Below are 21362 nucleotides of genomic sequence, written 5' to 3' on the forward strand. Positions count from 1 at the left end.
TGAGTAGGATGAGCTCATGCGGGTCATTTCAGGACGCCGATTCGTTCACATTAATGACAAATTTGAATCACTTACGTAAACAAGGGTGAACCATCCTTTCAGAGAGATCGGATTTGAGCAAAAAATCAGATTTGAGCAATGAGGCTGGTAATGTGAACATAGCATAAGTGGCTCAGGTCAGATTTGAAAAGATCAGATTTGTGCGTCCATAAAGCTCTAAAAACATCAGATCTGAGTCACATTAGGGCAAAAAAATCGGATTTGTGCTACTTCAACCTGGTAATGTGAACATAGCCTCAACCAAACCAAATCTGGTTTCTATTTTACTCACTCACTCGCTCACTCACTCACTCACTCAGTCTTCAGCTAAGCTGCTTATCCTCCTGAGTCACGGGGTGCTGGAGCCTATCCCAGTGCTCATTGGGTGTAAAGCAGGAAACACCCTGGACAGACTGGTTTCTAACAAAACAATATTTTATGTTTACTTCAATATTTTATGTTTAAGAAGATTTTCAAAACACATTCTCACATTCTAAAAAGCAATTCTATTAATAATCACCAAATCCAATTAGTAGAATTGGAACGCAATGTATTTGAGATGAGATCTTCATTATAGGAACTACAGAAATGATGAACTGTGAGTTCTTATGACTTTAAAAAAACACAATGTTAAAATCCATGCATACTTTTACCTTAAATTCTGTAAATAGGCCAAATATTATTATTTATTTTTTTACAGTTTTGTGCTGAACTGACCTCAGCTCACATCCCGGCCTGTCACATTTTCTTGACTTTATTCAGAAGCTCTCACTGCTGTGAAGCCTGTGTGAGGAGCTGAGTGGCTTTAGGGCTTTTTCGTTCTGTTCTGCTCTCGATTTTCTGCAGCTCCTTTTAACAGTCTTCCTCGGTGCTGAGAGCTCCTAAACAACCTAACAGTTTTAGTGTTTGCTGTGTATATAATTTTGATTCATTGGTTGGTTGGTTGGTTGGTTGACTGGTCAGTTATTTATTTGCAATTGTCCACAGTGTCACTACACTGCACTGATGGATTCCTGCTCCATTTGCTAAAACTACAGATAACTGCTACACCACTGACGGACTCATTGTCTTACACAAGGTATTTTCTCAACAGTGTCCACTGTTTCTGGACCTAGCTAACATCAGCTACAGTAGATGGCCTAGTTAGTTGTATAGCCGTGCCATCTCAGCCTTCTCAGACAGGTCCTTAACAACACATCCCTGGCAAAGCACTTAAGTTCAGGCACTGATATTTCGAAGTGGCACAATGTAATACACATATTCACTCACAAATACCAGCAAACCTGTAACGTTTTACCGTCCAGTTAACATAAAAGTAGCATTTCGCTTAATTGTTGGTCTGGATATTTTCTTCGTCTTCCTGTGATGGTGAAAGCAGATGGTTGACTTCAGCCCATTCAGGTGACACCACAAAGAAAAAGAAATCAGGGAAGTCCAGATAATCCATATCCTGCTGTTTCTTTGCAGTATTAAAAAGCACACGGATCTCAAACGCACCAGGTACCTACAGATTGTAGGTAAACATTGTGAACCGGCCTAATATGTTGTTTATCCTCTACATGTTGCCAAAACAACTCCGACCTGTCAAAGCAGGGACTTTACAAGACCTCTGAAGGTGCCCTGTGGTTTCTTCCACCAAGACGTCAACAGCAGATCCCTCAAGTCCTGTAAGTTGTGAGGTGGAGCCTCCGCGGATTGGACTTGTTGTTTCACCACATCTCAGAGATGCTTTGATGGATTGAGATCTGGGGGAGTTGGAGAGCAGGGCAACACCTTGAACTCTTCACCATGTTCCTCAAACCATTCCTGATTCCTGAACCATTATCCTGCTGAAAGAGGCCGCTGCCATCGGGGAATACCATCGCCATGAAAGGGTGAATCTGGTCCACAACGATGTTCAGGTGGCACACGTCAAAGTGACGTCCAAATGAATGTCGGGACCAGAACATCACCCAGAGCATTCTGGTGACCATCACTTACCCAGGGAAAAGGCACACATGCACACGGCTGTCCACATGATGTAAAAGATAATGGGATTTATCAGACCAGTCTACCTTCTGATATCACTCCAAGGTCTAGTTCTGATGCTCCCATGTCTAGTGGTCAGCATGGGCACTCTGACTCATGTGTGGCTAGACAGCCCCATACACAGCAGGGTGTGGTGCACCGTGTGTTGTGACAGATTCTTCTCGTAACCATCATTTAACATTTCTGTGACTTGTGCAACAGTAGAACTTCTGTTGGTTCTGACCAGACCGGATAGCCTTTGTTGCCTTCACACATCAATGAGTCTCAGGCACCCAACATCCTGTCGCTGGTTCACAGTTTGTTCCTCTTTTTCCACTATTGAAAGTTACTCACCCACTGCTGACTGGGAGCACCACACAAGCCTTGCTTCGACCCGGTCGTCCGGCCATTGCTCAGGTCTCTTCTCCCGCATCCAACATGCTGACAACATGAACCGGCCATTTGCTTACCATCTAATATATCCCAGACCTTCATCCGTTTACATCTATGAATGCTCATCAGTGTACTTTTTCACATTCACTGCCAAGTTTAGCATTTTTCACTTTCGGAAAAGGTGAAAGGTCACATTATACATTTCCCACTTGTAAACTGTCATTTAAGCGCACCTTACAAATGGGAAAAGTGGAATTTCCCAGTTTCCGACACCACTCGACCGCAGCATGTTTTTCTCCATGTCCTTGCTTGACCTGTCTCCCTTGTCTACTCTTCTAAAACTCTGACACTCGTCTTTTCTTCGTCTCTCCCCTTCTCTCTCCCTCCTTCCTTCAGGGTCCGCATGGAGACCCCCGTGTTCAGGTCGCTGCGGCAACAGCGTGTCCATTCCGGTCACGGTAGGCCGAGCTGATTGGGATTCTGTCCTGAACTCTGAGCGTGTGAGCTGATGAGAACAGGATGTGTACCAGAGGCTCCAAACGCAGCGGCCAGCCAAGAGGAACACAGCACAGCACTTTAAACCCACAGCAGAGAGACAGCTTTAAAGGAATAGTCCAACCAAAAATCCAATTTACACAATTCCCCACCCTTATCCCAAATGCAGTCAATCAGTAAAGACAGGTCTGGTGTCTGAAGTTTGCTTCTTTAGTTTTGCACAGGAGCTACGAGGCTAATGTAGCTAAGAAGCTAGCTAAGGTGCTAACTGGTGAGGTGTAAGCTTCCATTGCTTGTTACGTAGCATTAGCCGTAGCATCAGAGCTAAAACTAAAGTAACACACGTCAGACACCAAAGGGGAAAATGAGTGTGGATTATCTGCTGGACTACTGCTTTAAACAGTAGAGGAAGGGACACAGATACTAGCCATGCTAATGCTAACATTGAGTGTGTTTACATGCACTTAATAATCCAATAACTGCAGAAAATCTGATTTTGTCAGTAATCTGATAAACACGTTTACAAGCTCTTAAGTAGTCAGATAATGGGGAAACTCCGGGTCTACATGAGTCAGACAGTAATCGGATTTCTGCTTTACAACCAGCCAATAAACTCACAAAAGAAGACGTGATGTTAACGTGATGTAAAACTCATCATGTAGAAGATGAAGAATATTTAAATCTTTTATTTCGTCAAGTATGTATTTGGTTTTAGCGTCTCTCTAAAAGTGTTTTGCTGTGTCTTGTGGTGACACTGCTCGCTTATTTCTGGTCTGTTTTGCACATGCGCAGACTGAGAAATCCGAAAGATATCAGAGTAAGAGTTTAAATGCACTGAGAAATCTGATTACTGAGCTAAAATCCAGCTCTCTTCATCAGATTTCTAAATCCGACTTCTAGAGTATAATGTTTACATGACCAATTGAATAATCAGATAACTGCAGAAATCCGATTATGATCGGATTATTGAGTGCATGTAAACACACTCAATGATTATAAGTTCAGTATGACAGGGATGACCAAATCTGCTGGGTTCTTCCATGTAACTATTAAAATGAAGAAAATTCCTGCTGAAAAAAAAACATAGAAACCATTGTGTTTCTGCTGGTTCCTGATAGTTTTGTAATGTGTTTTGGCTTTTTTTGATGTGTTGATATCACAGTGTAAAGGATCCTAATGGTTTAACAGGTGGCTAATAAATGGCTAATTCTAAATACATTTTATGGTTCTCTAATGGGATCTAAAGGTGTTCTAAAGGAAACTAGTGGTCTCTATTGAAAACCATTAAGCCAATTCCAATTAGAAAGCAAAACCATGATGTTTTAATCCTAATGTTTTCTATTGGTCCTTTTTCAGCAAGGTTGGCAATGTTTGGTAATACATTAGTTTCTTCATTTTCTTTGTTTAGCCAGGACAGAGCTTGTTTGAGGTTATTAGCTTTAGCCATAGCTAGCCATGTAACTGTAGCGTGAACCATAATGGCTATTTCAAGCGATTCCCTGCCAGTACTCGAAACGTTATTACTATTTTTTAAAATTACAGCTATGGAGCAGCATTAAAAACTGTATTTACATTTGTAAGGTTAGCTAACCATGCTGAAAGAAACAGCATAGACTAGCATGGATTCCATGCTGGTCTGGGGGTGGTTTAGCTGGGCATCCAGCATGGCCATGCTGCTTGCCCAGCAACCCAGCATCCAAAGCACAACATATCGCTCCTGCTGGAACAAAACCGCGTATCTCCATTTTTTATGTTTTTTAGATTTTAATATAATTTGAAAATGCATGTTGCCCTTTACATTGTTTGTAAATTTAATGAACCAAAAGAAATGACCAAAAATGGCATGGAAAAATTCTGGTTCCATTCACTTACATTAAAAGTAAGGTATGTTTTTTCCTTCTCCTGTAAAGTTACCATTTTGGAGATATGAGGTTTTGATGCATTGATCTGCTGTTTTTGCTGGTGATCAGCAATTCAATTCAATTTCCTTTGCTGCTGACCAGCACATCAGCAGACCAGCACTGTCAGAACAAAACCTCATTTTTCAACTTTACAGGAGAACAAAACACACTCTGAAATTTTAGACCATCTCTATTGGTTCATTCATTATTAAATTTTAATACAATGCAAAACAACTGACAAAAACAGAGATATAAGGTTTTTGCCGGACAGCAACAATATGCTGGTTTTACTGGTGACCAGCCATGCTGGCCTATGCTGGTTTTTCTAGCAGGGGAAACTGTAAAAACTCTTGGCACAAAGATGTCCTTAGTCTAAAATGCTAATGTGTCTACCATTTAATATTACAGCATGCTAACTGATAGCTACTAGCTTCTCTTCATCACAGCTACGCTAGCATGTAGGGCTGGGCAAAGTATATATATTATATATAACATATAATATATACCAACATATATAACATAATATAACAACAATATATATTGTTATCGTGATAAATGATGTCATAATACACTACAATATGCTTTTCTGGACACATTGTGGATATTGTCAAAGCAAAATTAGTCCTGTTTAACTGGATTTAGAGCAACACAGTATGTAAAATAGTGAATAAAAATCATTGTGTTCACTCGTTTGATAGTATTTTTTGAAATGTAGCTCTACTGGTTCTTTTTTCTCTGTTCCAACTGATAAGATGTCTGGAAAAACAAATATCGTGGCATATCGTGTATTGTTAAAATTTCCTGAAGTATCGTGATATTATCATTTAGCCATATCGCCCACCTCTAATAGAAAGTCGGTTCCTTTCGTTTCTGCCCTACTGTCTTTGCTCTCAGCCACAGCCTCTGTTCAGTACAGTGTTTATTGTGTAAGGCTGATGAAGGGAAGACTGAAGGTGGGGTTACGAAGGGCCATGTAGAGAACACAGAGAACGCAGGGAACACAGAGAACAGAAGGAGAGAGAGTGAGATTAGGAAGAGCCAAGAGACTTTAGAGCTTCTGAAGCGCTGAATTGATTCTGACGCCTTTGAGGTGGAACTGCAAACGAATCTGTCAGCTTCACTTTCACTCGCGCCTGCAGAATAAAGGCGCTGGTTTCGACGCACATCTCACCGCAAAACGATATTCAAAAAACACTGAAGCAGCTTTTAATATCCTCTGCTTTATTTGCTCACCTCAGCGCGGAGATGCTAACCTTGAAACACCTCATCCTACACTCGGTTTAATTAATTCTGACGCGTAGCTGGAAACTGTGCAAAACTTTTAATTCACATTTAAAAACCATCCTTTATGTTTCTGCCACTTTATTGCCATTTCTTGACATCAAAACAAACAGAAAAAGTCTCAAACCTGTTGAAACACAGTAAAGACCTACAGTAAATGTAATTCATTGCGTAAATAACAGTAATTAATTATATGATCATATAATTATAAGGGTCATTCTACAGAAACGTCCACTTTTCTATCTACCCATAGGAGTCACTGGTGTTACTGATTGTCACTGGTGTTACACATAAGAAAGGTAACACCAGAGACAGTAACACCAGAGACAGTAACACCAGAGACATTTTTAATGAAAAATGCATTTTACAAAATAACTGCTACAGAGCATCAAACCACATGTTGTCAGTCATGGAACATCCACTAAAATATGTAATTTAATCCATTTGTATTCCATTTTTTCACAATTACCTCAGAATAAAGTCGGTCACTCCAGTGACTTCAGCTAAAAGCTTCATATGAAATCATGAGCTAAATGAGAAAATCTCTGATAACTGAAAGACACAGTGGACTCACCATGTGCTTTTCTTCATAGATCCTCAGAAAACAGGTAAAAGGAAGTAAAGTGATGTCATCAGTGTGGTTTTAATTTCAAAATAAGAGATTTTTTGTTACGCAGTAACACCATTGACACGACTCCTGGGGAACTTTCATTATATATTTTATAATATTTATTTGGCATTTGTTTTCTTTATGTCGTTTAAATCATATATTCCATAGTCATGTATAGATTATTGCAGTTAAAATAGCAGAAAAACTGTTTTTTTTCCTCAAAGTATGGCCTCAGCCTTCACACATGACTGTGGGGACGAGCTCTTCTGTGGTGCTTGGAATTCTATATGATTGATTTAAAACCAATATTGCTAAATTGAGGCTCAAGAAGGTTTAATTGTTAAAATAACTTACTGGTTTATTTTAAAATCTAAATAAATTGTAACCCTAACATGTTTTTGAAGTGTAATATAACTGTAAACACTAGGGACACAAAAATGGACGTTTCTGTAGAATGACCCATATATTAAACATCCTGACCTGATTGTTAATATATAATTATGTATTATGTAATCTAAGATGAATATAGAGTAAAACAACAATAACATCAGGTTTCTAAGGATTAACACTGTCTCTTTTGGCTTTTTCTGTTTCTCCCTCTCTCTCTGTCTTCCTCTCCCTACTTCCTACTCTTCTTGTTTCTCTCCCTCTTTCTCTCGCTCCTATTCTTTTTCTGTCTTTCCACCTCTCTGCTTCTTGTCTCACTCTCTTCTTCATTTTCTCTCTTTCCCTTCTTTTCTCTTTCTATCTTTTTCTCCCTTTCTCAAAGTCTTTCACCTTCTTTTTTCTTTCTCAATTTCTCTTTCTCCTCCTCCCGTTTCTTTCTCACTCCCTCTTTTTCTCTCGCACTGTCCATCTCTCTCTTTTTGTCTTGATATGTCTCTCTTTCTTCTTCCCTCTCTTTCTCTTTTCTTTTACTTTTTTCCCCTTTTCCTGTTTCTTTCATTCTTTCTCTCTCACTCTATCTCTCTTCCCATTGCTCTTTCTCTTTCTTCCCTCACCCCCTCTCTTTCTCTCTCTCACTCTGTCTCTCTCACTTTTTCTCCTTCTCCTTCTTCCCTTAACCTCCCCCATCTCTCTCTCTCTCTCTCTCTCTCTTTCTCTCTCTCTCTCTCTCTCTCTCTCTCTCTCTCTCGACCCCACCCTGACTCCCCTACTCCTCTAAAGACAATAGCTGGACGTCTCTCCTCTTTGATTGGTCACTGAGACCCCGTAGAGACGAGGATGTGCATGATGTCACTTTATTTTTTTTTTTGGCAGTGTCTTAAAACCCAGCTGCTCCTGTTGCTTAGAAACGACCCCCAGTGAGGGAGAGAGAGAGAGAGAGAGAGAGAAAGAGAGAGAGAGAGCACATTACTCTATCACTTGCAGACTGTGCACTACAGTCGTTTCGTAAGCCGCCTGCAGCCTCTTGATTATAACGGCTTCTAAATGATGAATAAGAGTCACAGTGACGATGTAATGCTGGAGGCGAGGAGAGAGTGTGTTTGAGCTCTATTAGTATTAATATTGGTATTTATTAGCTTCATTAGTCTGCTTTTCAACAATATTCATCTCATAATTAAAGTAAAACAGGCAGATAGGCCTGTGCACATCCTAACTATCTATATCAATATCTATTATAATAATATTCAATAATGTATGCACTCATTTTTTAGCCATGTTTAATTTTAAAGCGTAAAAATATGCAAAACATATAAGTGTATTGTTTTTGATGTCTGTATTCCACTACTGAGTTGTATACATATATAGTTAGAGAATTCTGAATCACACCAAAAAGAATCAAACTGAACTGGAAATTTGAGACTGCATGATAAACCAACTTGTTTACTGACGAATCATAATCAAATCGAATTATTATCAGAGATTTACACCTCCAATATTTAGTGGAAATCGAAACTATTAGAAGAGTCATTCTATGGAAACTGCTGTGTCTGATCTACTCAGACCAGCGCAACACACACTAACACACCACCACGTCAGTGTTACTGCAGTGCTGAGAATGATCCACCACCCAAATAGTACCTGCTCTGTGAGGGTCCATGGGGGTCCTGACCACTGAAGAACAGGGTAAAAGGGGGCTAACAAAGTATGCAGAGAAACAGATGGACTATAGTCTGTAACTGTAGAACTACAAAGTGCACCTATATAGTAAGTGGAGCTGATAAAATGGACAATGAGCGTAGAAACAAGGAGGTGTTCGTAATGTTATGACTGATCGTATATATATATATATATATACGTGTCGACTGGCTTAAGTGACCAGTTTGCAAAAACCAGTCTGTCTCCACAGCGTCTCAGTGGTCTGTGTTAGTGTGTAAATGTGCAAGGCAAAGACACAGAAAGGCCTGTTAGAGACACCAGCACCACATGATACTGAACTACAATCCAGACCACTGTTCAGCTACTACAGCTACACACACACACACACAGTCACCCTGTATGTTGCACATATAACTTCCTGGTGAACAGTAACTAGTTCAAGCACATCAAGTCCAGTCTTATCACACTGCAAAACACCCTAAACGTTTCTGTTACCAATCATTCCTTAAAGGGCCGATACCATTCAAAAACTAATCTCCCTCACTTTCTCACTTTTTTCACTGGAATAAAAGTGTTCGTAGTGTAGTAATGTACTATGGACCATTTTACTGAATTAGTTCAAACTGCATTCCCAGAGTTAAAAAAAATAAAAAAGGAAACAATGAAATATTCAGACCTTAGACATTGACAAAATGGAATGTTAAATCATTTATTTTAATAAAATAAACAGAATTAAATTGTACGATCAGTTAAAGCAAAATGATTTTAGTTTAAAGTCCAAGTCAGTTAAAAGTCTGAAATGTGTTTTCCACTCTAACCAGTTCAATACAATGATCTGTATAAACACTGCTGAAGTTTCAAAACATACTGGCCGCTGCCCAGTCCACTTTGAATTCGCTGTTTTTCAATGTCATGAAAAACAACTCATTTACATACAGTGTATCTGCCTATTCAGCCTACAGCAGTTCAGCCCCGCCCATTCTCACTGACGTTATAAGAAGCGTTTCAGCTGGACTGCTTTCTGAATGAGGCATACTACAGGACAGCCAATCAGAACAGAGCTCATTTAGAGCACCGGATTTATGGTCAGAAGATAGCGAGTTCAATCTCCAGTGATGCCACAGACATCCGTGGCTAGCTGCTATGTGTCCAACCAGAATGAACCGTGGCTGGTCAGGTAGAGTTGGTGGGGGGACTCTGGAAATACCACCTTGTTGAATTTTAATAAAGTTTTTTTAGGTTTTGAGTAAAGGTCAGGTCACTGGGAGACACGTAACAAGGCTGGAGATGGACCCAGCAGACCTGTAGCATGGTCAATCTCAAAACACTGTGCACCATTTTGATACGGTTTTCAGGTTAAACGACAGGTTTCATTGAAATGGGGCCAAATGGTGTGCAACGGGCTTTGAGGCACTCTTCTCTCATTTGATGGGCGTGTCAGAGGTGTTACCCAATCAGCAGTGACGGGTATATAAACCCTGCCATATTAAAATGGCAGTGCACAAAATGGATTTGAATAAGGTCCTTTACAAGTGCAGCAGCTGAAGCTTGGTCTATGCAACTATTCAACACATTACAAAGGCATATTTTGAAAAAGGTATATTTTGAATAATTTGAAAAAAAATTTTAAAAAGAATTCATGCTCAGTATTTATGCGCATTGCTCAGTATTTATGCTCATTTTATCAGGCTCAAGTCCAACAATGGGCTTCACAGCAAAGTTACAACGCTTGCATAACAGAATAGAGTGTTCAGCGTGCCACTGTTTCTGTTTACATCAATGTTTTGCTACATTTTTTGGGCGGCTGAACGCAGGATAGCTATAGGTTGGACACGAGCCGTGCGGTCATGCCCCTGCACTGGTTCTTCAGTGACCTCCAGGAACAACCACAGGGGGGTGGACCTCGAGGTTGGACCCAAGTGTTGGCTCAAGCCAATGTGGGCATAACTAGCAGTTAGTGTTCTCCTCCAAGCGTGTTCAGCTCCAGAGACATAATGTTAGCGGCAGTTTGTAAAGATGTGGTGGAGCTTCATGTGTCTCGGAGGAAGCATGTGCTAACTTTCACCCTCTCAGCTTGGTAGCACTGTGTGATTGGCGGAGACCTAGCTAACATGGAAATTACTAAAATTGGAGAGAAAACTGGGCAAATAAAGCACAAAATAAATAAATAAATAAACAAACAAAGGTACACTGGCAGTTTGAAGTGACACCAACAACCAACAAGGGACAAAAAATTGACAAAACATCAGCATCAAAGCAAGCCAGACAACAGACATCATCAAATTACACCAAATAAATCCATATCAAACTGATTTAGATCCTTTCACTGTTCACTGTCTCCATAAAACGCCTCACTCAACACTCACACAGGCGTTCCACTTCAGGAACATCCGGCTGAGAAAGCGCTCAGCCTCCAAAACGTTCTGCTGATCCAGTTTTGAAAATGAAATCTCGTCCCCTGCAAGGTCAGCGTGACCGTACAGACAGAGTGCATTATCAGAGTGGACAGGATGTTTGATTTATATTGATGTGCTCTGATTGGATGGGATTGAGTCTGACAGCTGAAGGGGATCCACTCTCTCGCTCTCATGGCGTGTGTCATGTACCGTTAGAGGAGTCCGAATTAAAGCGAAACTCACTCTGCAAAATAACCTCAGATCAGCCTTATAATCAATTAACAGCAAGACAATGTGACGTTTCCTATATATGATATCACTGACCAAAAATAATCACACTCTCAGTATTATCAGTGTTGTTAAATTATACTGAAAAGGTTAAAAAGCATTAAAGCACAGCGAAATCATTTCACCGCCATTATTAAACTGAACTTTTCATACTTCTTTATGACAACAAGACACTGAACTACATTTTAAATAAATGTGAAATTATCACCAACACTACTACTGTTGTTCGGATATTAGTGTATGAATATGAAGTCCTGTTCAGAGACTTGACCTCCCACTGACTGTGATTGGTCCTAATCACTGCATTGTTAGTTCTGAGACCTCCCACTGACTGTGATTGGTCCTAATCACTGCATCAGTAGTTCTGAGACCTCCCCCTGACTGTGATTGGTCCTATCACTGCATCAGTAGTTCTGAGACCTCCCCCTGACTGTGATTGGTCCTATCACTGCATTGTTGGTTTTGAGACCTCCCACTGACTGTGATTGGTCCTATCACTGCATTGTTGGTTCTGAGACCTCCCACTGACTGTGATTGGTCCTATCACTGCATTGTTGGTTCTGAGACCTCCCACTGACTGTGATTGGTCCTAATCACTGCATCATTAGTTCTGAGACCTCCCCCTGACTGTGATTGGTCCTGTCACTGCATCATTAGTTCTGAGACCTCCCCCTGACTGTGATTGGTCCTGTCACTGCATCATTAGTTCTGAGACCTCCCCCTGACTGTGATCGGTCCTAATCAATGCATCAAATACTGATGACAGCGTGTTCAGTGATAGGTCATGTTCGTTATATATATATATATATATATATATATATATATATATATATATATATATATATACATATATATATATATACAAATGTATATTATATTACAATATAATATAGTTGTATGTGTACAACACTTACTGTATTTTAATAGAATATAATAGTTATGTAATATCCTGTGTAGTATACTAAAGTAATTGCTTAAATTCATAACTTCTTATAGGAATCTTGTAGAATTACTAAAGCCATATTTAAAAATTAGATCACCCCGATTTCTCTGTGAATATAAGTAAATAATGTGAAAACATGTCCTCTACAAGGAACACACTTAAAAATGGCATCATTCAAGTATTTGTTAAATTTAGCATATTGGACAATATAAAACTACATTTCACATTTCTAATGTGTTAAACTCTAATATGATAAGCCAAATAAATGCAATAATTGTGCACACAAAATATTTTAAAATGTGTGTGTTAACATTAAACCGCTGGATCAGGACATTCCTACTGCTTTATATAATGCCCAGTAAGCGTCCATCTCTAAGTGGGAACAAACAAGTAGTTTTTGTGAGCACGTCAATACAGGTTCACTCAGAGCTGAATGAGGTCAGATGATAAGAATGAAAACAATACAACTTACTGGAGCAGCTAAAAAAATCATGTGAATCTCATTTTGACTGAATAAAGCTTCTACATTCACACCGTTCTCATGACTCAAACCTGAAGCCTGTGTCAGCCCTCTCTCTCTCTCTCCCTCTCTCTATCTCTCTCTCTCTCTCTCTCCCCCTCTCCCTCTCTCTCTCTCGGCCATTCCCACGCTGTGATCTGCTCCAAGACGCGTCACAGACTAAGCTTAAAATAAGTGACCCTCTCTATCTCACATGCACATCCAGCAGGAAACGCATCACTCACAGTCTGCATCTACCCACCTACCGCATCACAGCATCACACACTGAGGGGAGAAGAGGAAAAAGGATTTTTTTAACAAAGTCATTTACTTTTTTCCACTTGATGTGGGAGTTGATGGTTTGGTCTTTTAAATAGTGAACAACTCACGTACGTGTTTGGGTAGATTTAAATATATTTTTGGTTTCATTTCTTTTATTAAGCATTTAATCACATAAATCTTCCCTTTATGTTCCCATAAAAGTTCCCCTATTAAAACACAGGAGGAGGTTACTGTAATAGTTTAAAGGAACTGATCGTTCTGGGTTGAGGATTTAGTGTAGTTATGTAATAACAGCCAACTCAGGTAAGTAATTATAGTTACCTTACAGTGGGGATCAATGTGGAACACGCTTTCCATGAATGTCACTGTGAGGTTTTTGTGATTGTACATTTTTACAGCACTAATCGTTGTGTTTTGCAGTGCAGATGAGCACTTTTTGGAGTGAAACGTACAAAAAAAAAGCATACATTAGGCCCAATACAGGCTTCAGTACAGACCAGGCCAATTAATATTATCATTAAGTCCAGTCAAGTCCCTTCCAACCCATCATATGGATGGTGTTTCTCCAGAATATCCTGTCTACTGTTTGGGTCTTCAGGCTTCTCAAAGGCTGGTTCACGATTCCTCTGATTGTCTCCATCCATCTTGTAGCTAGTCATCCTCTTATTCCTTTACCTTCAGCTCTTCTAATCATAATGATCTTTTTCAACGAATCGGTTCTTCTCAGAATGTGTCCAAAGTAAGCTTCAGTTTGGTTATCTAGGCTTTGAGTGAGAGGTGAGGCCGTGAGTGCAGCGACACCCGACCTGCTCAATCCAGTATTGACTATGACATTGATGTTGTCCGTACAGCTGGAGGAGGTTCATACTGAGACCTTGTACAATTACATAAACTTTACGCTCATTTAAACCGTTTACAGTTTACTGCATTGATCTGTAATGGTTTACAATAGAAATCAATCATTTTGAAACTGGATAAATCTTTTTGAATCACCCTGTATTATTATTATTAGTAATATTATTTGTAGTAGTACAGAGAACACACATCTGCACATTTTAATACATGATCACTGTTTATTTGCTGAGTTTAACATATCGGAAAAAACAAACAATAGTAAATGTGCAAAAGTTACAGCGCATTCTATATTTTATGGGATTTTTTCCACAATATCTTAACATAGCAAATAAACAGAGGACGTAGTAACCTATTTCATTTCCCTATGAAAATATTTGGATCTCGCTGTTGTTGGAAGAAAATCTCATATCTCCAAAATGGTAACTTTACAGGAGAAGGAAAAAGAACTCTACTTTTAATGTAAGTCAATGGAACCAGAGTTTTTTCCAAGTCATTTTGGGTCATTTCTTTTGGTCCATTCATCATGAAATTTACACACAATGTATAAGACAGCAGGCATTTTCGAATTATGTCAGAAACTGAAAAACGAGGTTTTATTCTGACAGCAGCGATATGACTGTATACTACTGTTTAAAAGTTTGATCACTGTTTTCAATAATAAAAAACAGTGGAAAAGTTAGACTGTGCAACTTCACGGCTTTCATTAAATACATAGAAAGATATTAAAGAAATGGTGGAGGTATCGAGAATGATGAACAGAGCTGCGGAAGATTTTAAATGGCTGAGAAAGCTGCACATCAGGAATGATTAAAATTGATTAAAAATGATGGTGTTTTATTACAGTATAGTATGTGACTGAAAATCATCTAAAATACCTTTCGAGGTTTAATTTATAAGATATATACATATAATTAACTTAACATGTGATTTCAAATTTTTGAAGAATAGTGTATTATAATTATTACTCAACATAAGCAAATGTGCTGTATTATTGTACTATTATTATCATTATTATTAGTTCACTAATATACATACATACATACAGGTATACATATATTTGCTCGTTTCTTTAGTTCCATATACACTTATGGAAACGTTATGGATATGTTATATATTGCGTGTATATATGTGTATATATATACACGCAAATACATCAGATGCAGATTAAGTTTATTATTATAAACACATTTTGAGCTAAAATGATAACACTGCCCACGCTGAAACAGATTTAGTTTAACAAAGCTGAGGCTGATCAGCAGCACCAGCTGATGCCATGCACGAGTGCGTGGGGAGGGTGTGGGGGTTGTTGGGGGACAGACATGACGTCACCATTCCGCCCAAGCCTACACTCCTGTAATATATACACACACACCACACGCATACAGAATTACAGCGCCCCCTGTGGCCAGGGGGAGGGAGGGGAGGCAACAGACCACCATGCCTCACCTGCCCTCACTGTTCGGTCCACCAAACCCTGGACAATCTGATCTTTCTCTCTTTAATTCACTCACAGCATCAACATGCATGCAGAGTGGGTGATTTTAATTTTTTCATTTTGACCATTTAACAAGCCAGAGAAACGTAAACAGCACCAGCAGAGCTCCTCACTACAGCGTGTCCAGTGTGTCACCACCTAATGTGCCCAAGCATATGAGAGAGAATGGAAGTTTTCACGCATTACTGGAGAACATCATGTTCCTGGACAGATTTCCAGGTTAAAATAGTGTTAGGTTTTATTCAAAGTAGCCCAAAATCATAGCTGGATCTCATGAGATATTAATCAGAAGGCCACAGCAGCTCTTTCTAGTGTTCAGTGCGGAGATTCAGTCTCATTTGTTTCTTTAGGTGAAGCTTAAAACACTGATTCTGATTCGAATTTTCCGTTCCACCTTAAATGGTGCAGCATTTCCATTCTGGCGCTTGAGGTTCCATTCTGAACTGATGCACCATTTAAGGTGGAACGGAAAATTCGAATGTGAAGCTGGCAAATATTTGTAAACAAAACACAGCAGATCGACTCAAATGACACTGATTAGCGACACTGCTGTCAATCAACGACGGAAACCCCGGACATTATAAATCAGCCAGAAGCTTCAACCGCTGGAAAAGCATCTTTAAGCGTGGCCTCTGAAGCAGGAATGCCCTTTCACTCACCGTAGCTGGGTCTCAGACTGGTCATCTCAGCCATGTTGAGAGTCCGGTCAACGGGTTGCGTTCAGAAGAGCAGAATAAATAAATGAAAAAAATCCAAATTAAAAGTACAAAATGAAATATACAAAATGTTTATTTGATCCCCATAAATGACGCCCTCATGTTTCTCTGGTCTCAGTGCGTTCAGCTCAGCCTCGCAGACGCGCCTCCTCCTCCTTCTCCTCCTCAGCAGGAGTGATGCTCAGGGTGGATGTGGACACGAACAGGAGGGGAGGGAGCATTAGCGCCCCCCAAAGGTGCTGCTGAGAAGCGCGGTGCAGCATGTTGTGGTGGTTGTGTAATGCGCTGATGGTCTCTCCAGTCTTGCGGTGCGTCCCAGTCAACGGCTCGCATACATTTCAAAGGGGAATTCCACCAAATTTTCAGATTTCTTTAGGTGATAGGAAGCAGGGGTCGCCATGTTTACAACACAACCATTTTATTTGCTATCCCGAACCACCAGTGAACCTACATGTGTCTTTTGAGTTTTTATATGAATGTTGATAATGATAAAATAGTGGAAAATCTGGACGTTTTCTTTGGGGACTACTTTGCCTTACAACACCTTACATGTATCCATCCACCACAAATGTGCTTAAATGATAAGGTTTAGGCCAAAATCTTCTCAAACTATAATGAAATAGTGTCCCAGAAATCAGGCAGTGAATTCATAACCATTTCATGTAGTAACTTTCTGTGAGGGAGCTTTTAGAGATGGACGTCTGGTTCCTATCACCACCACTGTGAATAATTCTGACTCGGTAAGTTTCTCTAGAACAGAGCATTTCACACCAAACCGCTCTGAATGAGAAAATGTGACTCCTAACAACCACCTGGAAGAGCTGGTGGACCCCAAAACTGACCCCTATCAGATAAACAGCACTTAAAGCTTTCATCTCTGAGAGAGAGGAGAAAATCAAGCTGCTTCAGATCTGAAAACATCCACAGGTGTTTCTGTCCATCCTTCCACTGTGAGAAGACGACTCAGCGTTGTGGGTCTGAAAGGATGTGTAGCTGTTCAAGAAGAACCTTACTGAGAAAAGGAAACGGACACATCAAACAAAGAAGCTGAACAGTGGACTGACCACCCCAGAGTCCAGACCTCAACACCACTGAATGTGTTTGATTACTTTAGAAAATGATCAACCAGCTTCTAAGACTGAACTTTGGAGGCGTGTCTGCAGATTCTTTGAGAAACTGAAAGTGAGTCTCCTGAAAAGAATGGAAGCTGTAGTAAAGGTAAACAGTGGACACAGTGAATGCTGGAAAAAGTATATTATGTTTTTGAGGCTTCTGTGTAATTTTAATATAATATGTTTTCTGATTTTTTTTCTGATGCTGAAAAATGAATGACTTGTACTTACCGGCAGTTTTGATTGGAAGTGAAATAAATGAAGGGGGTCTCTGACCTTTGCACAGTACTGTATACACCGTAAAGGCGCTGTCAGCTCAACACCTGCAAATATTATTAAAAGTTACATTGCAAAAAAGTACATCCTTAACAATAATTTTAGCTTTTTCGACCAATCTGTGGTGTTTTACTTGTCATGCACAAATACTTTCTCTATGTTGAAGGTCATTTTCCATTTACAGGGATCTCAAAACTGATTTTGAAGCATTAGCTTGGGTGTCAGTTTGGGGTTTATGGGTCTCTCCCTGCAGAGGAGCCTGGTTTGTATGATGGAATAACTGCCTGAGGGTGTTGCTAGAATTGACACTGAGCAGTCAGACTCGTCTTTGAGGCCTTGTTTTCCCACTTATACAGCTGACTGCGTAGACAGTAGGGAGCAAGGCAGATCACTAGTTATTGAGACAAACCCTGGAACGTGCAGTGCAGAGAGACTCCAGGGCAGGATTGGGAACCTCTGGCATTCATGAATTTTTGAATGAAGTTGGCCCATGGCTGTTTTTTATTAGCCAGTTTTTGTGGTTGTTATTATTATTTATGTGTTTTAAACTGATGCTTACACTGGGCTAAATGAACACCAGCACATTTACAGGACATTTTATTGGCCAAAGTTGCAATACAAGTAATAAAATAAAAATGATTTGTTCTTTAGTGGGCTGAGCTGGTATTTTAAAGTGCCTGTATCATGGAAAACAAATTTCACTAATTTTAAAAAATAGTTTGTGTATTATGTAAACATTGCTACATTTAAAGTGTCCTGTTCACTCCCCAGTCCGCACATCTCATATATGGAAACTGAGCTGCATAAACAGCCTGTTTTGAATTCAATTGTTTCTGTGATGTCACAAAAACCAACACATTTACATTCATCCCACATTTATTCAGCTACAGCGGTTTAGCCCCGCCCATTTAAACCAAAGTTATAGTGTATAAGTGTTTCAGCTCTAAAGGGGTTTTTTGAGGCACAGCCAATCACAACGGAGCTAATTTACATACATCAGCCTTAAAGGAGCGATAACAAATACAGCCTGTTTAAGTCTAAGTATTAAAGAGAAAAATTGTCATGCAAACATGACTTATGACTATTTTTGGCACATAAAATGACAAAACATTGTAAGTGCAGCTCAAGGGGAAAAATAGAGTACAAGAAAAATATAAAATATGGGCTTTTTTAAATTATTAAATGGAAAATCAGTTGCCTGAAATCAAACAAAGAGCTACACTGACTGTTTAGCACAATGAGTCGTGTATATTTATGGTATGATATTTTTGGTACAGTTGCATTAAAATACAGCGTGATTTCACCCGCCTGCCTCACCTTATTTACCTCATAAAACTGTGACAGAGATCAGACCAAATCAACATCAAAAAAATAGTTTGGTCGATTGCGTGTTTGGACTCGTCCAACTTCAATCATTGCGAAAATGTAGTAGTGTTGAGTTCATTATGATCATTATTTATTATAATCAGCTCATTCCACATCTGTCAGTTTCGTTTTGGTAAAGTGTTCCTTTAAAGGAGTTTCAGCTCCATATTGTTTAGGCAGTTTCTTTGCAGACGTCTGCGGGTTTGCATCCAAAATGTCTCCTGAGTTCATGATCCGTCAATGAACACAAGCTCAGTGACAGCAGTGTAATAAAAACAGCTCAAGACTGTTGTTCCCTCCTCTGTGTGTTACAGAACTCTAAGTCCAGTCTGGATGGAGTTCTTCTCCTGTTACGTTGTGCCAAAAGTACTTTACTGTACTTTAGTAAAAGTAGAAATATTCTATATATATTTCTACTCTAGCTGATGCTCAAAACTACTTACCTGGTCCTGCCTTCTCGTTATCTGTCTCACCTGTCTGTTGTCTGTATCCTCTCATTAGTCCCAGGTGTTTCTAGTCTGTTCTATGTGTATTTTGTGAGTTCAGACCAGGCCTTCAACATGGTGGTGGTAGTATGAGGAAAGGTTGACTGAGGGGGGTGCTCTGAGATCTTGGGCTGGAGTTCTGGGCAGCTTCTGCCTGTAGCTAGAAGGCCAGACCCCCTCACAGCTGTAGTAGGACTGATGCAGGACTGAAGAACAGGGAGGAGATGGGGTGGTGATGGGGATTGCGAACACTTCGTCACAGGAAAGGAAGGTGAGGATGTGAATTTATAGGGCGTTAGATTGGAAGAAGGAGGGGTTTCAGCCATGCTCCACCCCCCAAACTTCAGTTATAACATACCTACATTTACACCCCTGCTTGTGTGCTTAGTGTGTCACTCAGGAGCCCAGAGCCTCAACTGATTTTAAGATCCAGGGGGGCTTTGTTTCTGTCTTTTGCCCAGCACCCCAGAATCATAAACCCACCCCGATCATCCTCGATGTAGTTTTTGCCATTTTTTTTTGTGTAGACACAGATTATAGTGGTATATCATAAAAGTGAGAAGGTTTCTCACAAATATCACTTAACAGCTCATAATAATGATTTTTTTATAAGTGATTATTAATACATACTAAGTCATGATTATGAGATTGTAAGTAAGTCATATTTATGACATTGTAAATTATTATTATGAGAAACTAAGTAATAATTATTATATTAGAAGTCATAATTATGGACTGGGGACCAGGGTGTTTCCTCCCTTCCGCCCAATGAGCGCTGGGATAGGCTCCAGAACCACCTGCGACCCAGGAGGATAAGTGGCTTGGATGAGGAATGAGTGAGTGAATAAGTCATAGCTGAGATACTAAGTTATATTTCTGAGATTGCAAGTCATAATTATGAGAGACTAAGTCATTATAATAAGATAGAAAGTCATCATTATGAAATATAAATCAGAATTATGAGATACTTAGTCATAATTATGAGATTATATCTCATTATTATATCAAACTTCTTGTAGTCTAGTGGCCTCGCTGTGGAACAGGAGGTGGTGCCCAGGAGGTGGATCTCAGGACGGCTCTCACAGCCGTCATCGGGGCCTGGGGGACCGGCGCCTGGCGCAATGAAATAGATGATATCTCATAAAAGTTATTATTGTGAGATAGCAAGTCACAATTATAAAATATAAAACTAGAAATATAAAAATTAAGCATGAGATACTAAGTCATAATTTTAAGATTTCATCTCGTTATTGAGATATCAAGTCATAATTATGAGACACAAAGTTATTATTGTGAGATATTAAGTCATAATCATGAAAAATAAATAGTAAAAAAAAGATTTGTAATAATCGTAAGATATCTCATTATTTTGAGATAGCTAATCATAATTATGAGATACTAAGTCATAATTTTGAGATTTTATCTCATTAAGATATCAAGTCAGAATAGTAATAAATAGTGAAAATACATATTTTTCACTATATATAAACGGTGAAAATCATATTTATGAAATATAAATAGTAATTATGAGATACTATGTCAATCATAATCATATTATCTCAGTATTTTGAGATAGCTAATCATAGTTATGAGATACTAAATCATAATTATGCAAAACTTTCTCATTGTTGTGATTTTCCAAAACGGCATTACACACGCCACCGTCCAAATGTCCCTCGAGCAGATTACAATGAAAAACCACAGAGTCAAAGAGTCAGAAAGTCAATCTGTGAACGGTTGGAATCGAAGAATTGACTCTTTTGGAATCGACTCCTCACTAAAACACTGCATTTCCAAAGATAAAAGTAAATTATTCATGTCGGAACAAAACGAAATCATTCCAAACCATTTCTAGTGTCCATTCATCATGGAATGTTCATG

At 39.3% G+C, this 21362-nt stretch overlaps 1 protein-coding gene across 1 annotated transcript in view; it reads right to left on the reverse strand.

Moving 5' to 3' along the window:
• Nucleotides 1-16400, reverse strand: part of syt11a (synaptotagmin XIa) — a 38713-nt gene extending 22313 nt beyond the window's left edge. Inside the window, exon 1 of the mRNA XM_036565995.1 lies at nucleotides 16187-16400. Within this exon, the coding sequence (XP_036421888.1) occupies nucleotides 16187-16220 (34 nt within the window). The 5' untranslated portion in view covers nucleotides 16221-16400. The remainder of the gene's footprint in view (nucleotides 1-16186) is intronic.
• Nucleotides 16401-21362: the final 4962 nt, after the last annotated feature.

The sequence above is a fragment of the Colossoma macropomum genome, unplaced genomic scaffold (assembly GCF_904425465.1).
Source record: "Colossoma macropomum unplaced genomic scaffold, Colossoma_macropomum, whole genome shotgun sequence".
Taxonomy (NCBI): domain Eukaryota; kingdom Metazoa; phylum Chordata; class Actinopteri; order Characiformes; family Serrasalmidae; genus Colossoma; species Colossoma macropomum.